Source organism: Gopherus evgoodei, chromosome 1 (genome assembly GCF_007399415.2).
Source record: "Gopherus evgoodei ecotype Sinaloan lineage chromosome 1, rGopEvg1_v1.p, whole genome shotgun sequence".
In the NCBI taxonomy this organism is placed as follows: Eukaryota; Metazoa; Chordata; order Testudines; family Testudinidae; genus Gopherus; species Gopherus evgoodei.
Genome location: NC_044322.1, coordinates 262,743,377 through 262,763,884, shown reverse-complemented (window position 1 = coordinate 262,763,884; position 20,508 = coordinate 262,743,377). Strand labels below are relative to the sequence as shown.

The window sequence follows — 20,508 nt, the reverse complement described above, 5'->3', positions numbered from 1 at the left end:
AGCCCCAATTATTACAATAACCCTCTGTCCCTCCCCCCCCGCCAATCAGTACTGTCTGTGGGCTTCATTCTCCACTCCCTTGTTCGTTTTTTTGTTTATTACAGTAGTATCTAGGACCCCACCCCCCTAACATTGGCCTATTGTGCTAGATGCTGTGCAACCTCAGAACAACAAGTTCTTGTGCAATCAATTACACCTGTGCACAGTGAACATAAAATGTTACCGTCAGTGTGAATAGAGCATTCTGATTTGGAGGCATTTTACCACCATTTTGCACAGTTGTCTGTGACTATACAAGGTTCCAGGCAGTGAAGAACAAGGCCTAATGGTCCAGATTCTGCCCCTGGTGTAAATCCTCAGTAGTTGCATTGACCTCATTGGATTTATTGTGGATTTACAATGGCCCAGCTGACAGCAAACTACAGCCTACTATCTCTGTTCTCTGTCAAAAAAAAAATAGTTTCAAGTAATTTTAACTTCTAAGTCTTGAGCCCTGTAATGATCTCTTGCCATTCAGCTAAAAAGCAGATACAAAGTAAGGTCTGTGTGTTCCACAGAATTTTATGGCTCTAAAACAAATTAACTGTGCTAAGCCCTAGGGACAAACGCATTCTCTGCATTCAGACAGCACAACTGGGGAGTATCTTTCAGGAACAGGCGTCGGTGAATGTGCTTTTGAACTTTTCAACTTACTGTACTGGTATTTAGCAAAACAACTTAAGGTAATCAGCGGCTTGCAGACACAGACACAGAAGAGCACCATGCACACTTCTTCCTTTTCTACCAGATTCTGAACTGCCTTTTGTAGCAAGCTGAATGAGGTCATTTCTGTGTTGCTGATGGCCAGCTGCCTCGCTGCACTATGCAGCACAAAGAGGAGAGCAAAGGAAAGCAAAACCAAGGAGCAGACAGGCCCAAATCTGAATTTTCTCTGTCTTCATGGGTCTCAGCTTCCTTTTGGGAGGCAGAATTTCATTATGGGCCTCATCCTATAGCAACAATGGCTGCAGTGGGCATATGCCTGAAGAAGAAATGCAGGCCGAGATCCTACGTTTCGAGCTGGTTGACATTTTTTGTTCAAAGGTTTTCTCAGGTAAACATGGTGCTTTTTTTTTTTTTTAATCAAAATTTCATTGGGAGAGACCCTGCTTTTGACTACATTTTTCTGGTTTTCCTCAAGAAACCAAAACCCTGGGTTTTTGATGAAAACCAGAAGAGTTGTGGAGAAAAACGTGGTCCAAAACAAAAAATGTCTTCAAACTTTTTTCATGGGAGAGAACATTTTCTGACCAGCTCTACCTAAGATTCAGCCACATCTCAGAGAGAGACAACAGTCCTGCTCACTGAACGGAGACCCTGAAACACTATGAAGTGTTTCAAAAACACTTTGGAATGTGTATCTTAGATACAATATCTGATTGATAACATCCATTTAGCTTGTTAAGTCAGTAATTCCCGATGTGCATTTTGTTGTTGGTGCTCCCCTAGTGTTGGATTGGCAAATAGGGGCCTTTTCCTGTGCTGTTTCCTAGGCCAGTTGCTGTCTCTTCTCCTTTGTTTCCATTATTTTTTCTCTCTTGCGCTATTCTGTTTCCATTTTCTCTTTTCCTTCTCATCTGTTTTTTCTTCTGTGACTTTTTTTTAAATTTATGTATTTTTTTTGGTGGAAGTGGCTTCCTATTCTTTTACTCTTTCCTGTTCTCTCTTGAGTCTTATTACCCCCTCCAGTTTCCCCATTCACCTGAATGCTACCTGCTGTTCTGGGTGGCTTGCAATGGCACTTTGAAGCCATGCCACATGTGCTTCCATGGCTGAGCTGAGTGTTGCAGGAACAGAGAAAGCTGAGCTTGCAGCATCTGACACTTGAGCTGCTCCCCTGTCTGGCTGCAATGCAGGAGCAAAGAGAGTAGGTAGGCAGGTTGAAAGGAATTGTCCATTGCATATCCCTGCAGTCACAGCAGTAAACTTGCAGTAGGGTCTGAGGCAAGGAAACTGCACGCACAGAGTGAGGGCATATAATGGCTTTTCATTTTCAGCCCCTTGAGATTTGGATCACAAGATACCCTGCTTCTGGCTTTCCCAAACCTTCATTTCATTGTAATCGCAAATTATTATTGTGGTGTGGACCATTCACCAACAGGGGGATTTCAGCATGCTATGATTCCACGCATATAATATCAAATTTCAACCTATTATCCCTTTTTCATAGGAAAAAAGTATAAACCTGACCCATATTGAGTCCAGACCTTCCCGAGTCAACAAAGATGAGTATGAATTCTTCATAAACCTGGATAGGAGGAATACTCCTCTTCTCACGGATATCATCAAGACTTTGAGAAACGAAATTGGAGTGACTGTTCATGAGCTTTCACGTAAAAAGAAGAAAGATGCTGGTAAGAAAATATTGACTGTGATAATACTGACTATAAAATTGTGACATCTGCCTAAACCACTCAGCCTTTTGAACTTCTTTCTATTCTCTTCAATAAAGCAGTTTTCTGGGTTGACCTCTGTACCTGTGTTTCCCCTTCCACCCTTTATAGTCCTGTCTCCCATTACAAAAAGTTGTAGGCATGGTCATTTTCTGCAAATGAACAGTGCTCTTGCTGGTCAAATAGGCTATATTTTCATACACAGCTTTCAGCAATCTACCAAATTCATCTAGTGTTATCTTTTGCTCCTTACACACACAAACAATCTGAAGAGGCCACATGGGCACAGGTGAGTTCCAAATGACTGCATTTGCTAAAGATACACAAACATGCCAAGCCTAGCTACAGCACACTGCCGCTGTGACCAGGGCCGGCTCCAGGCACCAGCAAAGGAAGCAGGTGCCTGGGGCAGCCAACAGAAAGGGCCAACACTCTGTCCATTATTGGGACGGCACGTCTGTGTTTTCGGCAGCAATTTGGCAGCAGATCCCTCTCTTCCTCTTCGGCAGCCCTTCAGTGACAGCTCAATCGGTGCTTGGGGCAGCAAAAAAGCTGGAGCCGGCCCTGGCTGTGACTGATTTCCAGTGGCTTCTAGAACACGGCAAGCACCATTGGATAGCTCAAAACGTATTTAAAGGGAAATTACTCTATTCCAATAGACATTACCTAAATTCAAATGTATTTTTTTTAATGATGGCCTTTGCTTGACATGCACAATGCCTTTAGTCTTGCCAACCTCCAACAAGTTATGTAAAGCCCAGATTTAGCAAGTTACTAAAGCATATACCTAACTTTAAGTACATGAGTAATTCTATTGAAATCTATGGGACTATTCTTGTGTTAAGCACGTGAATCATTTTAAACTGCTTTGCTGGAGCAGTGCCAGAGTGCTCAGCACCTAATTAAATCAAGCCCTTCATGTGCATTTCTGGTAATTAATACTATCTGGAGAAAGATTCAGAGGGGTAGCCATGTTAGTCTGGATCTGTAAAAGCAGCAAAGAGTCCTGTGGCACCTTATAGAGTAACAGACATATTGGAGCATGAGCTTTCATGGGTGAATACTCACTTTGTCTGGTGCATCCGATGAAGTGGGTATAAGGTGCCACGGAACTCTCTGTTGCTTTTAGAGAAAGATTGTCTTTCACCTTCCTAAGGAGGGCTGGCTCCTGTAAGTCACTAAGGAGGGCTTTAGAACAGTGGCCTAGAGACATTTGAAACTGCATGCCCTCTATGGTCCCTTGCTGAAGAACTTGCATCACTTTCCAAAGCTGCCATGTCTTGATCACCCTTACGGGGAACAGTCAGATGAAGACAGGCAGTTTGTTAACATTGAAATAGGATAATGCAGATTGTTTGAATCCACAGTGGAGCCCTTCTTGGTCACCCTTCATAGTAAGGGTCCACTTAGAAATAGTTTATAAAGAGTTAATTACCATAAGCGGTGTTATGATTATCAGCATCTTACAGATATGAGTAGTTTGAGCTATGGATGGTTTATAAATCCATCAGTAGAAGTTATGACAGAAACTTATAAGCTACCAGTTGAAATGTTGGATTCTATAACAATAGATTTACCAGTTCTTAAAACATCTGCTGGTCATGTATTAATTCTTTGTTAAAGGGACCCTTCGTGCAAAGTGTGATCATATTCTCGATTGTGTTTAATGCATAAAAGTTGCTGATAAAGGACCAAGTAACAAAATAACAAATGAAGTGTTGATTGTCATGGCTAACGCCAACACCCCTCATTGCCACCCCCCAAACACCCTAAATCTTGGTTAATAACAAACCAGTCCTTACTAAGGACTAAGGCCAATGAGGCACAGTCCAGCACTATGCTTGGTGTGAAGCAATGTAACCCATGGGGAAGTAGAGGAAGAAATTCTGCTTCAAGGAAGTAGATTTCTTCTCTGACTTCCCTGGCAGGGATCTATTACTGCACCACTTCAGAGAGTGGAAATCATTCCCCCATCTCTTCCACACTGGTCCTTCTCTATAGGCTGATCAGCCTCCAATCTCTTTCCATCCCCTTCTGGAGCACTGTGCACCCCTTGGTGGATGGAGGGAGCAGGCTGTATCCTTCTTCAAGCTCAGGGGCAGCAGCTGTGTCTGACCCTTATGCAGGTTGGATGATGAGTGGAGAGGGGAGAAGAAGCCTTCTTGTGCACTTCCTCCCCCACAGTACACCTACGTAAGAGTCAGGCACAATCTCCCCCCTCATAGGCATAATCTTGCCCCCATAATCTCACTCAAATCTTTTGGGTCCAATCACACCCCTCTCCCAACCCATGAAATCAGGGAGTTTTTTCTACCTATTTCAGTGGGATCAGGCCCAACCCATCCTCACGCAGGCAAAACTCCCAGTGATTTTGATAGTAGTTTTGCCTTTTTAGGGAACTAGGGCATGATCCTGGGAGGTGCTGAGTATCATCCATTCAGGGCCAGCTTTAGGAAGTGCGGGGCCCAATTCGAACACTTTTGGCGGGGCCCTGGCAGGGATGACTTAAAAAGAAAAAAGTGTAAAAAAAAGCCTTCCATTTCTTCCATGTATTATTTACTTTCCATAACTATATAAATAATAAAATTGTATATTATGTACATTGCATCATATATGCTGTTGATTGGTTATTAATGACTGCCGTTTCACATGTGTGGGTCCCCGCCACTCCCTGGGGGCGTGCACATGTGTGGGTTCCCGCTGCTTCCTGCCCCCCTCGTTGAAGCAGGTGTGCAGGTTACTGGCCTGGGAACTGCAGGGCAGCAGTGGACATGGGGCTGGTTCGAGGCAGGGCAGGGGCTGACTGGAGGTAGGGTCTGGCTGCAGGCAGGGCAAGGAGTGCGGGGCTGGCTGGAGATAGGGGAGTGTGGGGCAGGCTGGCTTCAGGCAGGGCCACAGGGGGGTGCAGCAGGGGTTGGCAGGGCTGGAGACAGGAGTATGGGACTGGCTGGCTTCACGCAGGGGGTGCAGCAGGGGTTGGCTGGAGACAGGGCAGGGCGGGCAGTGCAGGGCTGGTGCAGGCAGGGGTGTGTGTCAGGGGTTGGCTGGAGACAGGGCAGGGGGTTTGGTAGGGGCTGGCTGTGGGCAGGGGGTGCAGAGCTGGCTGCAGGCAGCGGGGGGCGGGGCTGGTGCGGGCAGGGCAGGGGGTGCAGCAGAGGCAGCTGGATCCCCGGCCCTTTAAAAAGCCCTCAAGCCCCCCGCTATCCCAGGGCTCTAGGGGCTATTTAAAGGGCCCGGGACTCCCCTGCTTCTACTCTGCCCTGGACCTTTTAAATAGCCATGGGAGCCCTGGGGGATGCATGGGGGCGGCGGGGCTCCAGCAGCTATTTAAAGGACCGGGGTGGCAGAGGCAGCTGGAGCCCTGGCCCTTTAAATACCCCCAGAGCCCCCTGCTACCCCAGGGCTCTGGGGGCTATTTAAAGGGCCCAGAGCTCCAGCTGGGGGCACGGGGCTTGCTGCGCTCCAGCCAGAGCTCCAGCCAGGAGAGCGGGGCCACAGGGCTTGTCGCGCTCCAGCCAGAGCTCCAGCCGGGGCTGCGGGGCTTGCGGCGCTCTGGTCAGAGCTCCAGCTGAGAGAGAGGGGCTGCGGGGTAACCGCGCTCCCGCCGGCTCTTTGGTCAGGGGAGCGGGGCCATGGAAGACTCCGGAGCAGACCGCAGCCGGAGTAAGTAAAAAAATTTAAAAGGCGCCTAAAGCGCGGGGCCCTCTTAGGCGCTGGGCCCGATTCCCACGAATCGGGCGAATCGGCCGAAAGCCGGCCCTGCCTCTATTCTTCTTACTGAAGTCAGTGAGACTTGAGAGTGCTCAGCACCTCACAGGATTGGGGCCTGGGTAAAGACATGACCCAGAAGTGTCATGTGAAGAAACCACAACACCCACTTTATTAATACCTAAATACCTCTTCATATACCAGATGTGATTTTAATAGGATTTCAGCTAGGATTGTCTTCAAATGCTTTTGGTCTGGTTCTTCTTCTTCCTTCCTTGAAACAACATAAAAGGCCATTAATATCTGCCCAAGATAAATCCTGGTAATCCTTTTACCATCTCCTTTGTGCCTGACCCATGACATTACATTTGGGGGAAAGAAACCTCCAGCAAATACTCTCTGGGGTCAATTTCCTCCATTCAAGTGACAAGAGAGAAAGGGTTATGCCTGGGCAGGGAGCTATGAGCACTACTGCTGTGATTCCCTCCGAGACCTCTTTCCACTTGGCTTCCCAAGAACTCAGTTTGACTCCCACTTTTGTCATTCGAATATCTTTACTGGACACACAGCAGTGCTATGCTGAGTTGATCAGACTCGGATACAGGGTACATCACAGCTCCAAAGTTACCCAGAAACTTCCTCCCTTTCTATACATTACACATCTCATTGCATTTACTATACATTGCAGCACACATTTTTGGATCAGCTTGGTTACTTTGCAGGAACCAATCTCTGTGCAGTATGTGCTGTCCACATGCTGACCACCATTCGACTTCCTCTTTTCCTCCTCTCTCTATGCTTAATTTCCCTTGTTACCTAGTTCATAGTAAACAGTCCCTGTGTGTTTCCCCTCTTATCTTAGTTGTCTCGGATATTCTGTCTTCTTAGCCTACTGACCTATTTACTTACTTTATTTAGCACAAACATTCTGTCTTCAACCTAATGATTGATTTCCTTCCCTAATCTTCTCCTCCAAAAAAACGAGGCCTCCCTCCAGGAGTTAATTACTCCAGGCCAGGCCTCAGCTACACCTACTGTCACAGATGTTCTCTCTTTGTCATGCGTCCTCTTTCTGAATTATATTTTCAGGAGAAGGCTACAGACCCTGGCAAGTCTTTGCTGAGCAGCAGTGATTAAAGGTTTTGTAGACACTGATTCGAGCACAGAATAGAGCTCAAAATGTCAACAACAAAAAGACCACAGGAGAAATCATGGCTCCACTGAAGTCAATGGCAAAAATCCTATTGATTTAATCAGGGCTAGGATTTCACTTCATGTTTCCATGTTCATCAAAAGGTCTTCTTGAGCCAGATTAATCTCTATTGACTTGAGAGCAGCAGAGATTAATTCGATCCCTTCTGATTGAAGGAATGACTGTTTTTGTTTGTTAGTGGAAGCAATTTATCATCAGAGAGAGTAAAGAGCAAATGAATCATTTTATTTTTATTTCTTCTGTCCTTGATTCCCTTTTCAGTTTCAATAGTTGCCATTAGTGGAAGGGTCCACCATGAGCTTAAATCTCAGAAGGGCTGTGCTCTAAAAGTCAGACTAAGGCAGGGGTGCTGGAAAAATTTGTATAGTGGGAGTGCTGAGAGCCGTTGAATCAAACTGTAAACCCTGTATCCGATGGAAACCACTTCAAGCCAGGGGGTGTGGCAGCACCCCTAGTTCCAGCACCTACGGACTAAGGCTGCTTAGGGAGCAAAACATACACAGGTTCAGAGTGAAATGAGAGACTAAGCTGAAGACACGATGGCTGAATTTGTCCCTTAAACAAATATAACAGTGTTAATAAATAACTAACATTGTCATGATAATGTCTAAATTGACTTGCCCTTTAAAATCATCACTGATAGATCTTAACATTGAAATCTTAACATCAGAATCTGCTGATGTTCATTTTTTTAAAATATAAAACTAAACAATATATCACCCCCCCCACCACACACACACAAACACACTAGCAAGCCAACCTCCCCTGTGTTGTACATGGACACAGGCCTTTTTCATTGCCAAGGAAAATATTCTCCTTGTGAGACACATCTGTGTCAAGAAAGAAGCAACTTACTTAAGCTAGGGCAATAGTACCAATTCCTTATCCACCATCTATAGATGGGATTTGATTTTTCTTTGCTAAGGACTACGAGTTCAGTTCATCTATGAATCCAGTGCAGGGTTTTGTTATATTTCCCTATGTTGCTTCTTGGGGACCAATGTGCCATCTAGGCTAGTGAAATTCTCTTTCCTCAAGTAATCTAATTGTGACAATCTGGGCTTTTTTTGGCTTGCTCTTAAATAGTTTTTGTTCATTTTGCCTGAAGTTTGTTGAGTGCCCCTAGGACCTGGTCCAGCAAAGCACCTGAGCAATGAAGAGAAGGAAGAACCACAAGAATGATGTAAAGTTTGGAAAACATGTTGTACAGTGAGTGCTCTATCTATTTAGGCCAGGTCTACACTTAAAAATTAGATAAATTTAGCTACATCACTCAGGGCTGTGAAAAATTTTGTGCCCTGAGTACCGTAATTAGGTCAACCTAACTCACTGTATAGACATGGCTAGATTGATGGAAGGATTCTTATGTCAGCCTAACTACTGCCTCTCAGAGAGGTGGATTTATTATATTGGACTGAATTTAAAAACTCCTTCTGTCAATGTAGGAAGCATCCAGTGGCTGGACTATAGACATAAGAGCATATTGAAGAAAAGGCCAAGAGGTGAATTGATCATAGTCTGTAAGTACAGGAAGAAGACGCTGGATCTTTAGAGGGGTCTTTAATCTAGCAGTCAAAGGCATAACAAGATTGAATGGACGGAAGTTGAAACTAGGTGAATTCAAACTAGAAATAAGCTCACACTTTGAACAGTGAGGGTGATTATCAATTGGAATGTGTAGTGGATTGACCATCCCTTGAAATCTTTACATCAAGGCTGGATATATTTCTAAAAAAGTAAGTTCTAGTTCAACCACACATTATTGGGATTGATGCGTGAATCACTGAGTGAAATTCTATGGTCTGTGCTATGCCAGAGGTCACACTAGATGGTCACAATGGTCCCTTCTGGCCTTAAAATCTATGAACCCTGTGCATAACTTGAAGCATGTTTTGAGTGCTTTACTGGTCTGGGACTTTAGTGTACTGATGATTTTTCATTTAGGCTCAGTTATCATTTTTACTCTTTTTTTTTCTCCCAAGCGCTCTTAATTGTAGGACAAAAGATATTATATTTTCCCCTATTCAAGCAATGCATAAAAGATTTAGATCAATAATATAACTGTAGCTTAGCAAATGCTAGCAAAATGTCATCATTCTGAAGGTAACTTTAGCTCTTCACATAAGTGATGTGCTGAAGCGTTTCATCTGGTCAAATGCCTTTTGTGGAATTAGAGTTATTTGTTGCCAAAACACAGTGCATCTCTTCATGACTCTTTTGGGAAACAAGTTGAGTATTTGCAGACCCCTAGGAGCCCAAGAATAAAAGAATTAAATATTATTCTATTTCAGTGGCAGGAAACAGAGACAATTTATTGCATTTCTGAGACCGGCTGGAGGCTGAGGTTCTGTAAGAGCCTTGTTTGCTAAACCCTGGGGCAGGCCAAAGCATTTGGATCTGTTTAAAAAAGTCTAAACCTGTGCCTCGAACAGCTATAAATTTAATAGACCTGGCTTTGACCCTCCTCACAATGGTCAGAATGTAGGAGCTCTGCAGAAACTCCTAACGGCTTCCGTTTTGTTGCCCCACATAAAAATAGCTTATTAGCATCCTATTATGCATTTGACCCCATGTTAATTTGGTCACCACTTGGGTGTCCAGTACATGCCTATAAATGCTGCTGTTTCACTTACAGACAAATCAATATTTATTACTGATCAGCCCATGTTCTCTCTTGAAGTCTTCACAGACGCTCCCTGTTGCAACAGCTTGCTCTGGCAATTCATTAACCACAGTGCAGACAGCCGGCATGTCTGGTTAACTAGCCCTCACGAAAACATGTCAGCAAACAAAATATTTGACAAATCCATCGAGAGCCTAATTTGATTTGATATTTTCAAACTGTTGCTAGCATTGTTGGGGAAGGTCTTTCTGAACTGCATTGTCAGACAATATCACCCAGCAGCTCTTCCCCATCACTAATTGCTCTGATTCCTACTGTATGTATAGGGCAAAAGAGCTAAATCACATGCTGTGCTCAGCACTCTCGATTCCCATTGACTTGGATGCTGAGAATACTAAGCTCTCGACAGAAGACTCATAGGGCCCTGTTCAACCTTCTCCAGCTGCCCCTTTGTACCAGTGAGGTCGGTGCAAATGGACCATAGGGCAGGTATAAAGCCTCCCTCATCAGGGATTTCCCCTGCTACAGAGCCACTCCACTATCTCTGAACTGAATCCACATGAGCCCCAGGCTCAGAGGGTGTTCTCAGGTGGGGGTGGTGGTGATGGTGGTGGTGGTGGGAGGAAGGGGTGGGAGAACAGGAGGTGAGGTGAAGTTAGGCCAGAGAAGGGAGGAGAGTAGTGGAAGGTGGTGTGATTAGAGTTGACTTGTGCCCTGGTGATTCTGGGGCCACTGATGCAAGGGTACAAGTTTGGGGAGCCCTGAGGGCTGCTCTGATCTTCACAATGCTCCACACTGGCCACCCCAGCAGTTCAAATAAGGGAGAAACAAACCACCTCCCTTCTGTCCCTACGCTGGTGCCAGCCAAGGAATGAATCTGCCCCACGGTTTGTAAATCATCTATTTGTAGAACACTTTGGTAATAAAAGTTTATTGGATACTATGTTTTGTCTAATTCAGCCATATTTGGAACAGAAATTACTTGAACCAAAACCTTTCTAGTTCAGAGGAATACCTTTTCCTCTTCAAAATCCCTAACAGACCATCCTCTCAGCATATGCTGAAATCCATCATAGAGCATAGCAGGCTTCATAGTCACTAGTGGGCCTTCTGCTGTGTTCAGATCTGATGGGTTTTAGAGCTTCCTGGGAATGGCAATATGTTGTGGCAATAATTAATAATGTAAATGTAGCTTCACGGTAGCACTTTTCCTCCCAAAATCTCAAAGCGTTTTATAGAGTGTTGTCACCCCCATTTTACAGATGAGGAAATTGAGGCATGGCATGGTGATGTGATTCACATGAAAGGTCACTGACAGAACTGGGACCAGAACCCAGGTTTCCTGACCATAAAGTCACTAGCTTAGTTGCCTTGGCAATAGATGTAGAAGATGATGGCATCCTCCAGGGTTCTTGTATGAGGTTTGCCTTCTTTTAGTGTGTAGGCTGACAGTTACTTTTGTATCAAGTAAAAACAATATTTCATAACCAAGTCCCATTTGCTTACTTAATCTGAGAAGGTGGAGATTACTGACAGAAACTAGTCAAATATTTCTAAAGAAACAATGGAGCTATGGATAAAAAACAAATCTATCCAGTCATGAAAGTTTTTGATGCTACTTCTGCTGCCATCTAGTGACTAACTTCTTAGATCTGATTAAAGTTAGTAGCATGGGGCTACAGAGAACGTTTCTTTCTGCAATACAAAGCCACATTCACTTTCATTAAAGGAAAAAAAATGCTGCACTAAAAAGAGTCTGTTGGGATGTTTAGAAACTGTTTGCGGCAGGAATTCTAAAAGCACAAAGACAGTAGCACAACTCTCACATTAGTGTGCATAACACTGCCCTGGCACAGACGGACATGTCACGGAAGCATGCCACCCAGTAGTCATAAATGAAGACTGCTTTTCTGGGGCCTATGTGAAATGAGCTAGTGGTCTGACTCCAATTCTGATGTGCAGGTGTCCACATTACTTAAACCCTACCCCATAAATGCCTTCTTTATTGCTCAGCAGAGAGACTACGGGCTGAATAGGCCTGGAGAGGGAATGATCCTCTCATCTCTTAGGTGGTCTATGCGGCTCAGGTTTGGGGAACATGAGCAGGGCACTGTGGGAGGGATTGCACTGCAGCTGGCTTTGCACCCTGGAGGATTTATACAGGACTTCTCTTTCCAGAGCTGTTGGTGCAGAACTTTTTGAGCAGCTGAGATTAACTAAATACCAAAATGTTAAACAAAATAAAATTGATTCACTCAGCAGCAGTGTCCTTGTTAGGGCAGAAAGCAGGGCATGAGAAGCATTTTAAGGCACTCACTGGAGGAATGGTGCAGCTTTATGCAAGAAAGAGGCTAAATTCATATAAGTCACAGTGCAGTTCAGCTGAAAGAGAGAACACCCAGAGCACTTGGGTTTTTAAACTCTAGAGCCCTCTGGGATGAGTGACTCCCATTGATATCAATGGCAGTTACTTGTACCCTACATGAAGAGAGTAAGGCGCATGAATGCAGAGTGCGAACCCCATGTGACTTCCAAGGTGAGAGCAGTACTGTTGTCACCACAAGAGCTGTAATGACCCCTCTCCTGTTATAGTAATTGCTCTCAAGAGATCTGGGTTCCATTTTTCCCTCACTGATGCAAATAAAAAGAAATGGAGCTCGATCCTCTATTGCCCTGCACCTCATGTAGTTCTCACACTCATGCAGTGTGAGTACAAGCTGGATGCTAAAGACTCTGAAATCAGCGTTAGTAGCTTTTCATACCTACTGTGCACTGATGCAGATGCATATGTGAGTCCTGGGGCAATGGACAATCAGACCAGTTCCTGCTGTTTGAAATGGCTTCTTATGCATTATTTCAACCTGCTGCAGGGTTTCTTGCCCCTTCCCCTGAAGCAGCTGACTCTGGCTACTGTCAGAGACAGGATACTAGACTAGATGGAACTTCATTCTGATCCAGTCTGGTAATTCCCATGTTCTGATAATTCAAGAAGTATCAATAATCAAGCAATAAATAATAACCATCACAAGCAAATGTAATGCCAGGAGCTGGATTTACTCCAGCTGCTTTGCATTGCTCCAACAATGCAAAACAGCCATAAACCCAACTTAACTGGCTCATGAAGCTCGGTTTACTGTTGCATTGCATCACTGGTGCAGTGCAACACTTTCAAAAAGTACCAGTGAATCTAGCCTGATGTTTATCCTACTTTATATTTATATCAAAGAAATGTAAAGAGTTAGATGAGACCCCAAGATAAGCTAAAGTGAAAAGAGGCTAATTTGTATTTTCTTTTCTGTTTTGTAGTGCCGTGGTTCCCGAGAACTATCCAGGAGCTTGACAGATTTGCCAATCAGATCCTAAGCTATGGAGCTGAACTGGATGCAGACCATCCTGTAAGAAACAAGTCCTACCTTTAAACAAAGAACAACGTTATAGTAATTGGGATTCTCATGTACACATGTTTTATACCAGGGTAACTCTAGTGGTCCAGGGAGGCACAAAGGCAGTTCTCATAATTATGGTTGTTTGAGAACCAGTCCCTGACATAAATTAGATGAGTCTGGAGGCTGCTCTAACTTAGGCAAATGCCAGCATCACCAAGAATTATGGCAACTGGGGATCTCCAGATCACACAGTAATCACAGGCACACTCACTTTCTCCCAACTACACATATGCAAAGGATTCTGGGATGCGGTGTCTTGACGAACAATTTTTTGGCCACAGAAATTTGACAATCATCATATTCCAGCATGGGGATATTAAGAGCTTTTCTTCCTTTTATAATGAGCATATAGTTGACACCTACATATTATTTGTTGAATGCCAATATGGCATTTATGATGCAAGCTCCAATAAAAGAAGTGGTCCCTGCTCCAAGGGGCTTGCAATTTAAATAATGAAGTGCATTTGTTTGTGCTAGTGAGCACACGAATCCTTAAGTGTTTTTAAAGACTTTTCTTGATACAGAAATACTTTCCATCCCCACCCCCTCCCAAACAACAACTTATTTTCTTGTCAAAACACACAGAGTTACATGCAGCACAACAGAAATTGCTGCTATTAGTTTAATTGAGACATGCTGATTATAAATAAATTACACGCAGTGTAGCAAAAATTGCTGCTATTAGTTTAATTGAGATGGGGTGATTAGTCATTCACTGCCTATTGCTTAATTCAAAGTGCGTTGTGTATCATGTACAATGATTCATGATATTCAGTGCTGTCATATGAAAAACAGAGTGAAAGAAGATGCAATTGCTTCAGCAAACTGAATCAATAGCCTTCTCATCTGTGGCACTGGCATATGAGCATGTCATAAAATGAGGTTGTTCTTGAAGGCAAAAAAAAGAAATAAAACTCAGGTATTGAAATGAATGAAGCAGCTCAGTTGTAGCTGGTAGAACTAATTAGTTAGTGATCAGTTTCCTCTATGTTCTCATAAAATCAAAGCACAACCAGGCATATGGTATAGTAAGAAAGGATAGTAGAATTTAGGATGCAGCAAGGAGGAAAAACTAGGAGTCACTCAGTCGCTATCGTTTAGGTAGACGTGGGAGCTAAAAATAGGATAAACGTTCTATGATACCATTCTATTCTATGACATATAACTTTTCAAATCACCTGACCCCTTTTTGTTTATAATACTTTGATCTAATACAACTCTGTTGGATACCAGTTGTCCTCAGATCCAGTTTAATCTTGTACTGTGCTGGGGTTAACCAAATTATCATTATTATTTGTATATTGGAGTAGTAGTTAGAGGTCTCAACTGAAACAAGGGTCCCATTGTACTAAGCCCTGTACATACATCTAGTGCGAGACAGTCCCTGCCCTGAAGAACTCACAGTCTAAACAGACAAGACAGAGAAAGGACGGGAGTATGCAGCATTGTAGCTGTGTCAGTCCCAGGATATGAGGGAGTGAGGGAATCCCTTTTATTCAACCCACTTCTGCTGATGGGAGAGACAAGCTTTTGAGCTCCTGCAGAGTTCATCTTCAGGTGAGGTCTAATCCTCACTGGCTAGATGAACCTTGTGAGAAATAAGTGTGTTAAGAGATGAGATTTTTAGCTTGATTGTGTGGGCGAGCCATGCATCGGGGTGCACACTCCCAGTGTGGTAACGAGTGAAATTCTACTCTTTATGAGCCCCTGCTTGGCAGCATATAGAGAACGGGAGGAGACAGGACATGAGTAAGGCTGGGAAATTGCTGCTAAATGGATCCTCTTGTCTCTCTCCCCCACACCCTCTGGTGGGAGGATGTGAATAGCTTGCATGCACTATTTCAGCAAAGCAGTCATTCAGCCTGGGAAGAAGCAGTCTTCCCTGCTTGCTCTTGTGTGCTTGGTGTCCACACTGAGGGCTGGAATCTCAATTTTAGCCTAAGATAACTTTCCTGCTCCCTCTGAATTCAGTGTCAAAGTTCCCAGTGTCTTCAGGGGGAGCAGGATTAAGGCCTGAGCCCTGCATTGTTTCCACTAAGCAAGAGGAGTACATTTTAATTGTTTTTCCTAGGGTTTCAAAGATCCTGTTTACCGGGCCCGCAGGAAGGAGTTTGCTGACATCGCCTACAACTACAGACAGTGAGTGTGCACCACATGGACAGGAGATACGCCGGTCACACAAGTGAATGCTTCCCAACCTGTCACTGCCCTTTCATCACAAATTCTAGTCAGGGATTTCCTTTTTGCTGTTGGCCCCTTCTTTCTTGGCATGTGTTTAAATCTTCCTGTAAATGCATTTATCCAAAATTACAGCAAAACAAAAGTAAATTGCTCAAGGCGGACATTCAAATGAGGACATGTCCCCCCCACCACACTCCAGCACCGAGCTTTGTTGTCTAATTGTACAACAGTATCACATGCTACTACAAAGACCTGAGCACTGAATAATGCAGCTTCTGGTATTTTCCATATTAAACAGTGGAGAGGGGGAGAGTGTATATAATTTACATTAAAGGAGCTGCACACACTATTAAAATAATGAATAACGTATGGTCCTCTTGTTAATCCAGTGCTTATTACTCTACTTTTATCATGTCTGATCCAGCTGCATTGAGCAATTTAGGTTCTCGTTTCACAAGCAAAATAAACAAATGAAGCAGATCCACTTCTCTAGGATGGACTTTGTTTTGTTTTCTGCTTTTTATTTCTTTTTCTGTTCACGGTCAAATCTGAATGGCAATAGGAACTAAAACTGTTCCCTAAAGTCATTCACGCATTTATAGTATACCTAACGGGCTCAATCCTTGCAGTCAATGGTAAATCTCTCTTTGACTTCAAAGGATCAGATCATGGCTTTCATGATTTTTAAACTATTATTATTATTATTTTATTTTATTAATTTTACTTAGGGCCCCACTGTGCAGGCTGTTGTACAAGCACAGAACAGAAAGACAGTGCCTGCCCCAAATAGCTTACAATCTAAGTTACAAGGCAAAAGATCCAACCTGACTGTTTAATTGCTTGAAAGGAGTGAAAGAAATCAGTGAGGAACCTGCTTGCTGGCTAGAAAGTTTGGGTAAGCTTCTATGGCCAGGTTCTGGTCTTAGTTACAGAGGCGCATCCCCACTTACAGGAGTACATGGAATTGTAGCCTTTGTAACTGAGAGCAGAATTTGTCCCTCACTTTGCAGACTTCAGCCAAACTTTATATAAAAATAATAGAACAAGTATCAAAAATAGCCATTACCAAACCAGAAACAAGTTAAGAGGATGAGACACCGACCCCTCCTCCACAGTATTACTAAATTGTCCATATCGGGAGATAGACCAGACTGGGATTTTATGTGTTTATTTCGTATTCTATTCAGAGTTCATAAGCACCATGCTTTTAAATAATAGAATAAAAGAACAGTGACAAGCTGGCAAAGAAATTTGGCTTTTATGGATTCTTCACAAAGAGGAAGGGGTACCATGTAGAACCCTCTGGTGCCACCCTGGGCTATCCAGCCAGCCACCCAGTAGCCACACCCTCAGACTCTGAGCCCTGCAGAGATGCTCTGTTGCAGGTTCTGCAGAGGGGTGAGAAACAGTGCTATGGAGGCAGCTGAGTTCTCATCTGTGTAAAAAGGGGCAGATCCAGGCACAGAGGATCCCTGGTGAACTTGGAGCTTGTTGGGGAAGGTTGGGCTTTTGAAGGGTAACTATGAAATTCAGGTGCCATTACCTCTAAAAATCATCTACAAGAAGGGGGACAGCCATGTAATGAGCAGATTTACACTCTCTTGTCCTCTTTTCCTTTGATCTCTTCCCCCGCCCATCGCTTTCCCCTTGCACGTCTTTTCTGCCCATATCTGCTGCTTGTTTGACTCTCTTCTCTCCTTTTTCTTTTTTCATTTTACTCTTATCCCCAGCGTGAATTCCTCCTTTCTTGCCTTCTCTGTCCCTTGCTTTTGGCTCCCTTTTCTCTTGCCCCCTTCCCTCGTCCCTGCCCTCTTGATTTCTGGAACCTTTTGATTGATATTTGAAAGTGTGCTAAGCCTCAGCTTCCTTCTCCAGCCCTGTGAAAGTGGCCCAAAGATTAATTAGGACCAGTGAGTGCTATAGGATCAGCAGTGGTCCCCCAGCAATCTTAATAATTCAAGAGCATGTTTAAAGCTCCATAGATCAAGGAGGACTGATGCATGCAGGCAGAAAATTACGGCGTTACTGGGGAGCAGCCCCCAGGCTGAAGTTAAAATGAGAGAGTGGGAGGTGGTGGGGTATCACTGGAGTTTAACAATGAATCTCTGGGCTTGGAAAGCCTGAGCATTATTCCAGGAGTGCTGCTAACCCTATTAAGTTGCTTAAAACCCTTTGATTTTTAAAAGCTGGGGATTCACCTATGGCCCTTTTCTTTATTGCTAAGGAATCTTCCTCCCTCCGATTAATTCCAAGGGAACAGGGAATGCAGGGCCATAGTCATGGTTCATGGTGCCTACCTCTTGTTAACATCAGCATGGGCTGCATTAACACATGATTGAGGGGGAATTTGACCCGGGTGTTATTAATTTTTTAAAAAATCAAATTTACCAAAATCTGCATTTAGTGATAATTAGGAGCATCTCCACCATACTTAAACCAGTAAGAGCTGTGCATCTTGAGAACTGATGTTTTCCTGACCACAGTAGGAATGTCAAAACAAATCACTAGGCATGAAATGCAGCAACCTTCTGCACATCGATAAAGGAAAATCAATGAAATTCAGCAGCCAGTGCATTTTACTAGCAGATCATCATCAGCAGCAAAATAAACACAGTTTATTTTTGTGACAGTAGAACCAAGAGTCTGCAACTGAGATCAGGGCCCCATTGTGCCAGGCAGTGAACATATACAGGGTAAGAGACAGCCTCTGCCCTTAAGAGTGTACAATCTAAATGGCAGCGTAGCTCAACTGAATTCAGTAGAGTTATTCCAGATGTACACAAATGGGAGTGAGAGGATGATCAGGCCCCTTGTGCATCACATTGTTTTCTCTCTTGCTGTATATGGGAAGAGGGATTTTCGTCACCTGCACCAACTCCTGTCCAGCTCTAGGTGGGAGTACAAGCACAAATGCCAGTGACACAAGCCACTTCTTTATATTGCTGGTTTAAGGTGTATCTATTTCACTGTGGATTAAAAATGCTCTTTGCTTTACAGCGGGCAGCCTATTCCTGAAGTGACTTACACAGAGGAAGAAAAGAAAACGTGGGGCACAGTCTTCAGGGAGCTGAAGACTCTCTATCCAACTCATGCTTGCTACGAACACAACCACGTGTTCCCGCTACTGGAAAAATACTGTGGCTACCAGGAGGATAATATTCCACAACTTGAAGATGTTTCAAAATTCTTGCAAAGTATGTTTGTGTTAAAATAGCCCAATAGAGAAGAAGGATGGTCCAGCTGTTAGGGTGCTAGCCTGAGACTTGAGAGCCTGAGGTGAAATTTCCTGCTCTGCCACAGACTTTGTGTGACCTTAGTTACTCTCTGCCTCAGTGTCCCACCTGTGAAATAGGGATAATAGCATTTCCCTACCTTACAGGCATGTGTCGAGGATGAATATATTAAAGATTGTGAGGTGCAGAGATACTGTGGTGATGGTGGCCATGTAAGTACCTTAGGTAGATATGGAGTTCTCCACTATTTGGTACCCAAGCTTATAATTAAGGGAGAAAACTAATGCAAAGTTCTGTCCAGTTCCCAGGACCCAAAGGAGAGGCATAAACCAAGTCCAAAAGACATTTTAAAATGGAACCTTTTTCTCTCTGAAGGTTGCACTGGATTCCGCTTACGCCCTGTCGCTGGCCTGCTGTCTTCTCGGGATTTCCTGGCTGGTTTGGCATTCAGAGTGTTTCACTCTACACAATACATCCGCCATGGATCTAAACCAATGTACACACCAGAACCGTAAGTACTTTGGCACTGAAGGTAGACAGGGCTGCATAAGCTGCAGAGGTTAACTATGCAGTAGGGTTAGTAAATAATAACTGCAATAAATACTATTATTAAAAATTAGAGTTCTACCAAGTTCACAGTCCATTTTGGTCAATTTCACTCTCATAGGATTTAAAAAATCAAAAATTTCATGGTTCCAGCTATTTAAATCTGAAATTCCACAGTGTTGTAATTGTAGGGGTCCTGACCCTAAAAGGAGTTGTGGTGAGGTTGCAAGGTTATAGTAGAGAGGATTGCGGTACTGCTACCCTTACTTCTACGCTGCTGCTGGCAGCGCCACTGCCTTCAGAGCTGGGCACCTGGCCAACAGCTGCTGCTCTCCGGCCACCCAGCTCTGAAGGCAGTACAGAAGTAAGGGTGGCAAAACCATGATCCTTACAACTCCCTTTTGGGTCAGGACCCCCCAATTTAAGAAACGCTGGTCTCCCCTGTGAAATCTGTATAGTATGGGGTAAAAGCACACAAAAGACCAGATTTCACTGCCCATGACGTATTTTTCATTGCCACGAATTTGGTAGGGCCCTATTAAATATACCCATCCTCATGGTAAAGCACTACACTGTGCCATACTGAGGTATCCCCATTATATTGTTGCTCCCATCTGAACATTTTAGAAGGGATTTCTTGTCTCCTTAGTGAAAGAGTGTAGCTCTGTCTCTTCAAACTGCCCCTTCCTCTACTAGCCCTTCTTGAACTGAACAGCTTCACTGACTGGCTGTCATAGATCTCTTATTCTTCCTTCTTGCCACATGTACATTCCTTTATGCCTTTCTCTCCTCCTTTCATTTTCATCTTTAATTCTCTCTCTCTCCATTTTTCCTTTGATCTTGTTAACTCTACCTTGTGTTTATTTTCTTTCTCCTCTTTCTCTTTTTCTTTAAAAATAATCTGTTCTTTTTTCCATTTCTCCTTTCTCCCTTATTTCTTTACTTCCTACTCTTCTCTTCACTTCCTCCTTTCCCTCCATTTTCCCCTCACATCATTCTTCTTTCTTCCCTCTCTCTCTTTTCTTCTCATTCTAGGTGAAATTTGTTAGACCATTTTGTGCAGTGGGTGTTATCCTCCCACACAACCCCACCTGCAAATTGAAGGCAAATTCACAGTCCCTCAAGA

General features: G+C 43.7%; 1 protein-coding gene across 1 annotated transcript in view; it reads left to right on the top strand.

Moving 5' to 3' along the window:
* The window catches only part of PAH (phenylalanine hydroxylase), a 58,557-nt gene that overhangs the window by 23,528 nt on the left and 14,521 nt on the right, over nt 1-20,508 (top strand). The window contains exons 3-7 of the mRNA XM_030544446.1: nt 2,210-2,393; nt 13,283-13,371; nt 15,494-15,561; nt 18,601-18,797; nt 19,212-19,347. Of these exons, the coding sequence (XP_030400306.1) occupies nt 2,210-2,393; nt 13,283-13,371; nt 15,494-15,561; nt 18,601-18,797; nt 19,212-19,347 (674 nt within the window). The remainder of the gene's footprint in view (nt 1-2,209; nt 2,394-13,282; nt 13,372-15,493; nt 15,562-18,600; nt 18,798-19,211; nt 19,348-20,508) is intronic.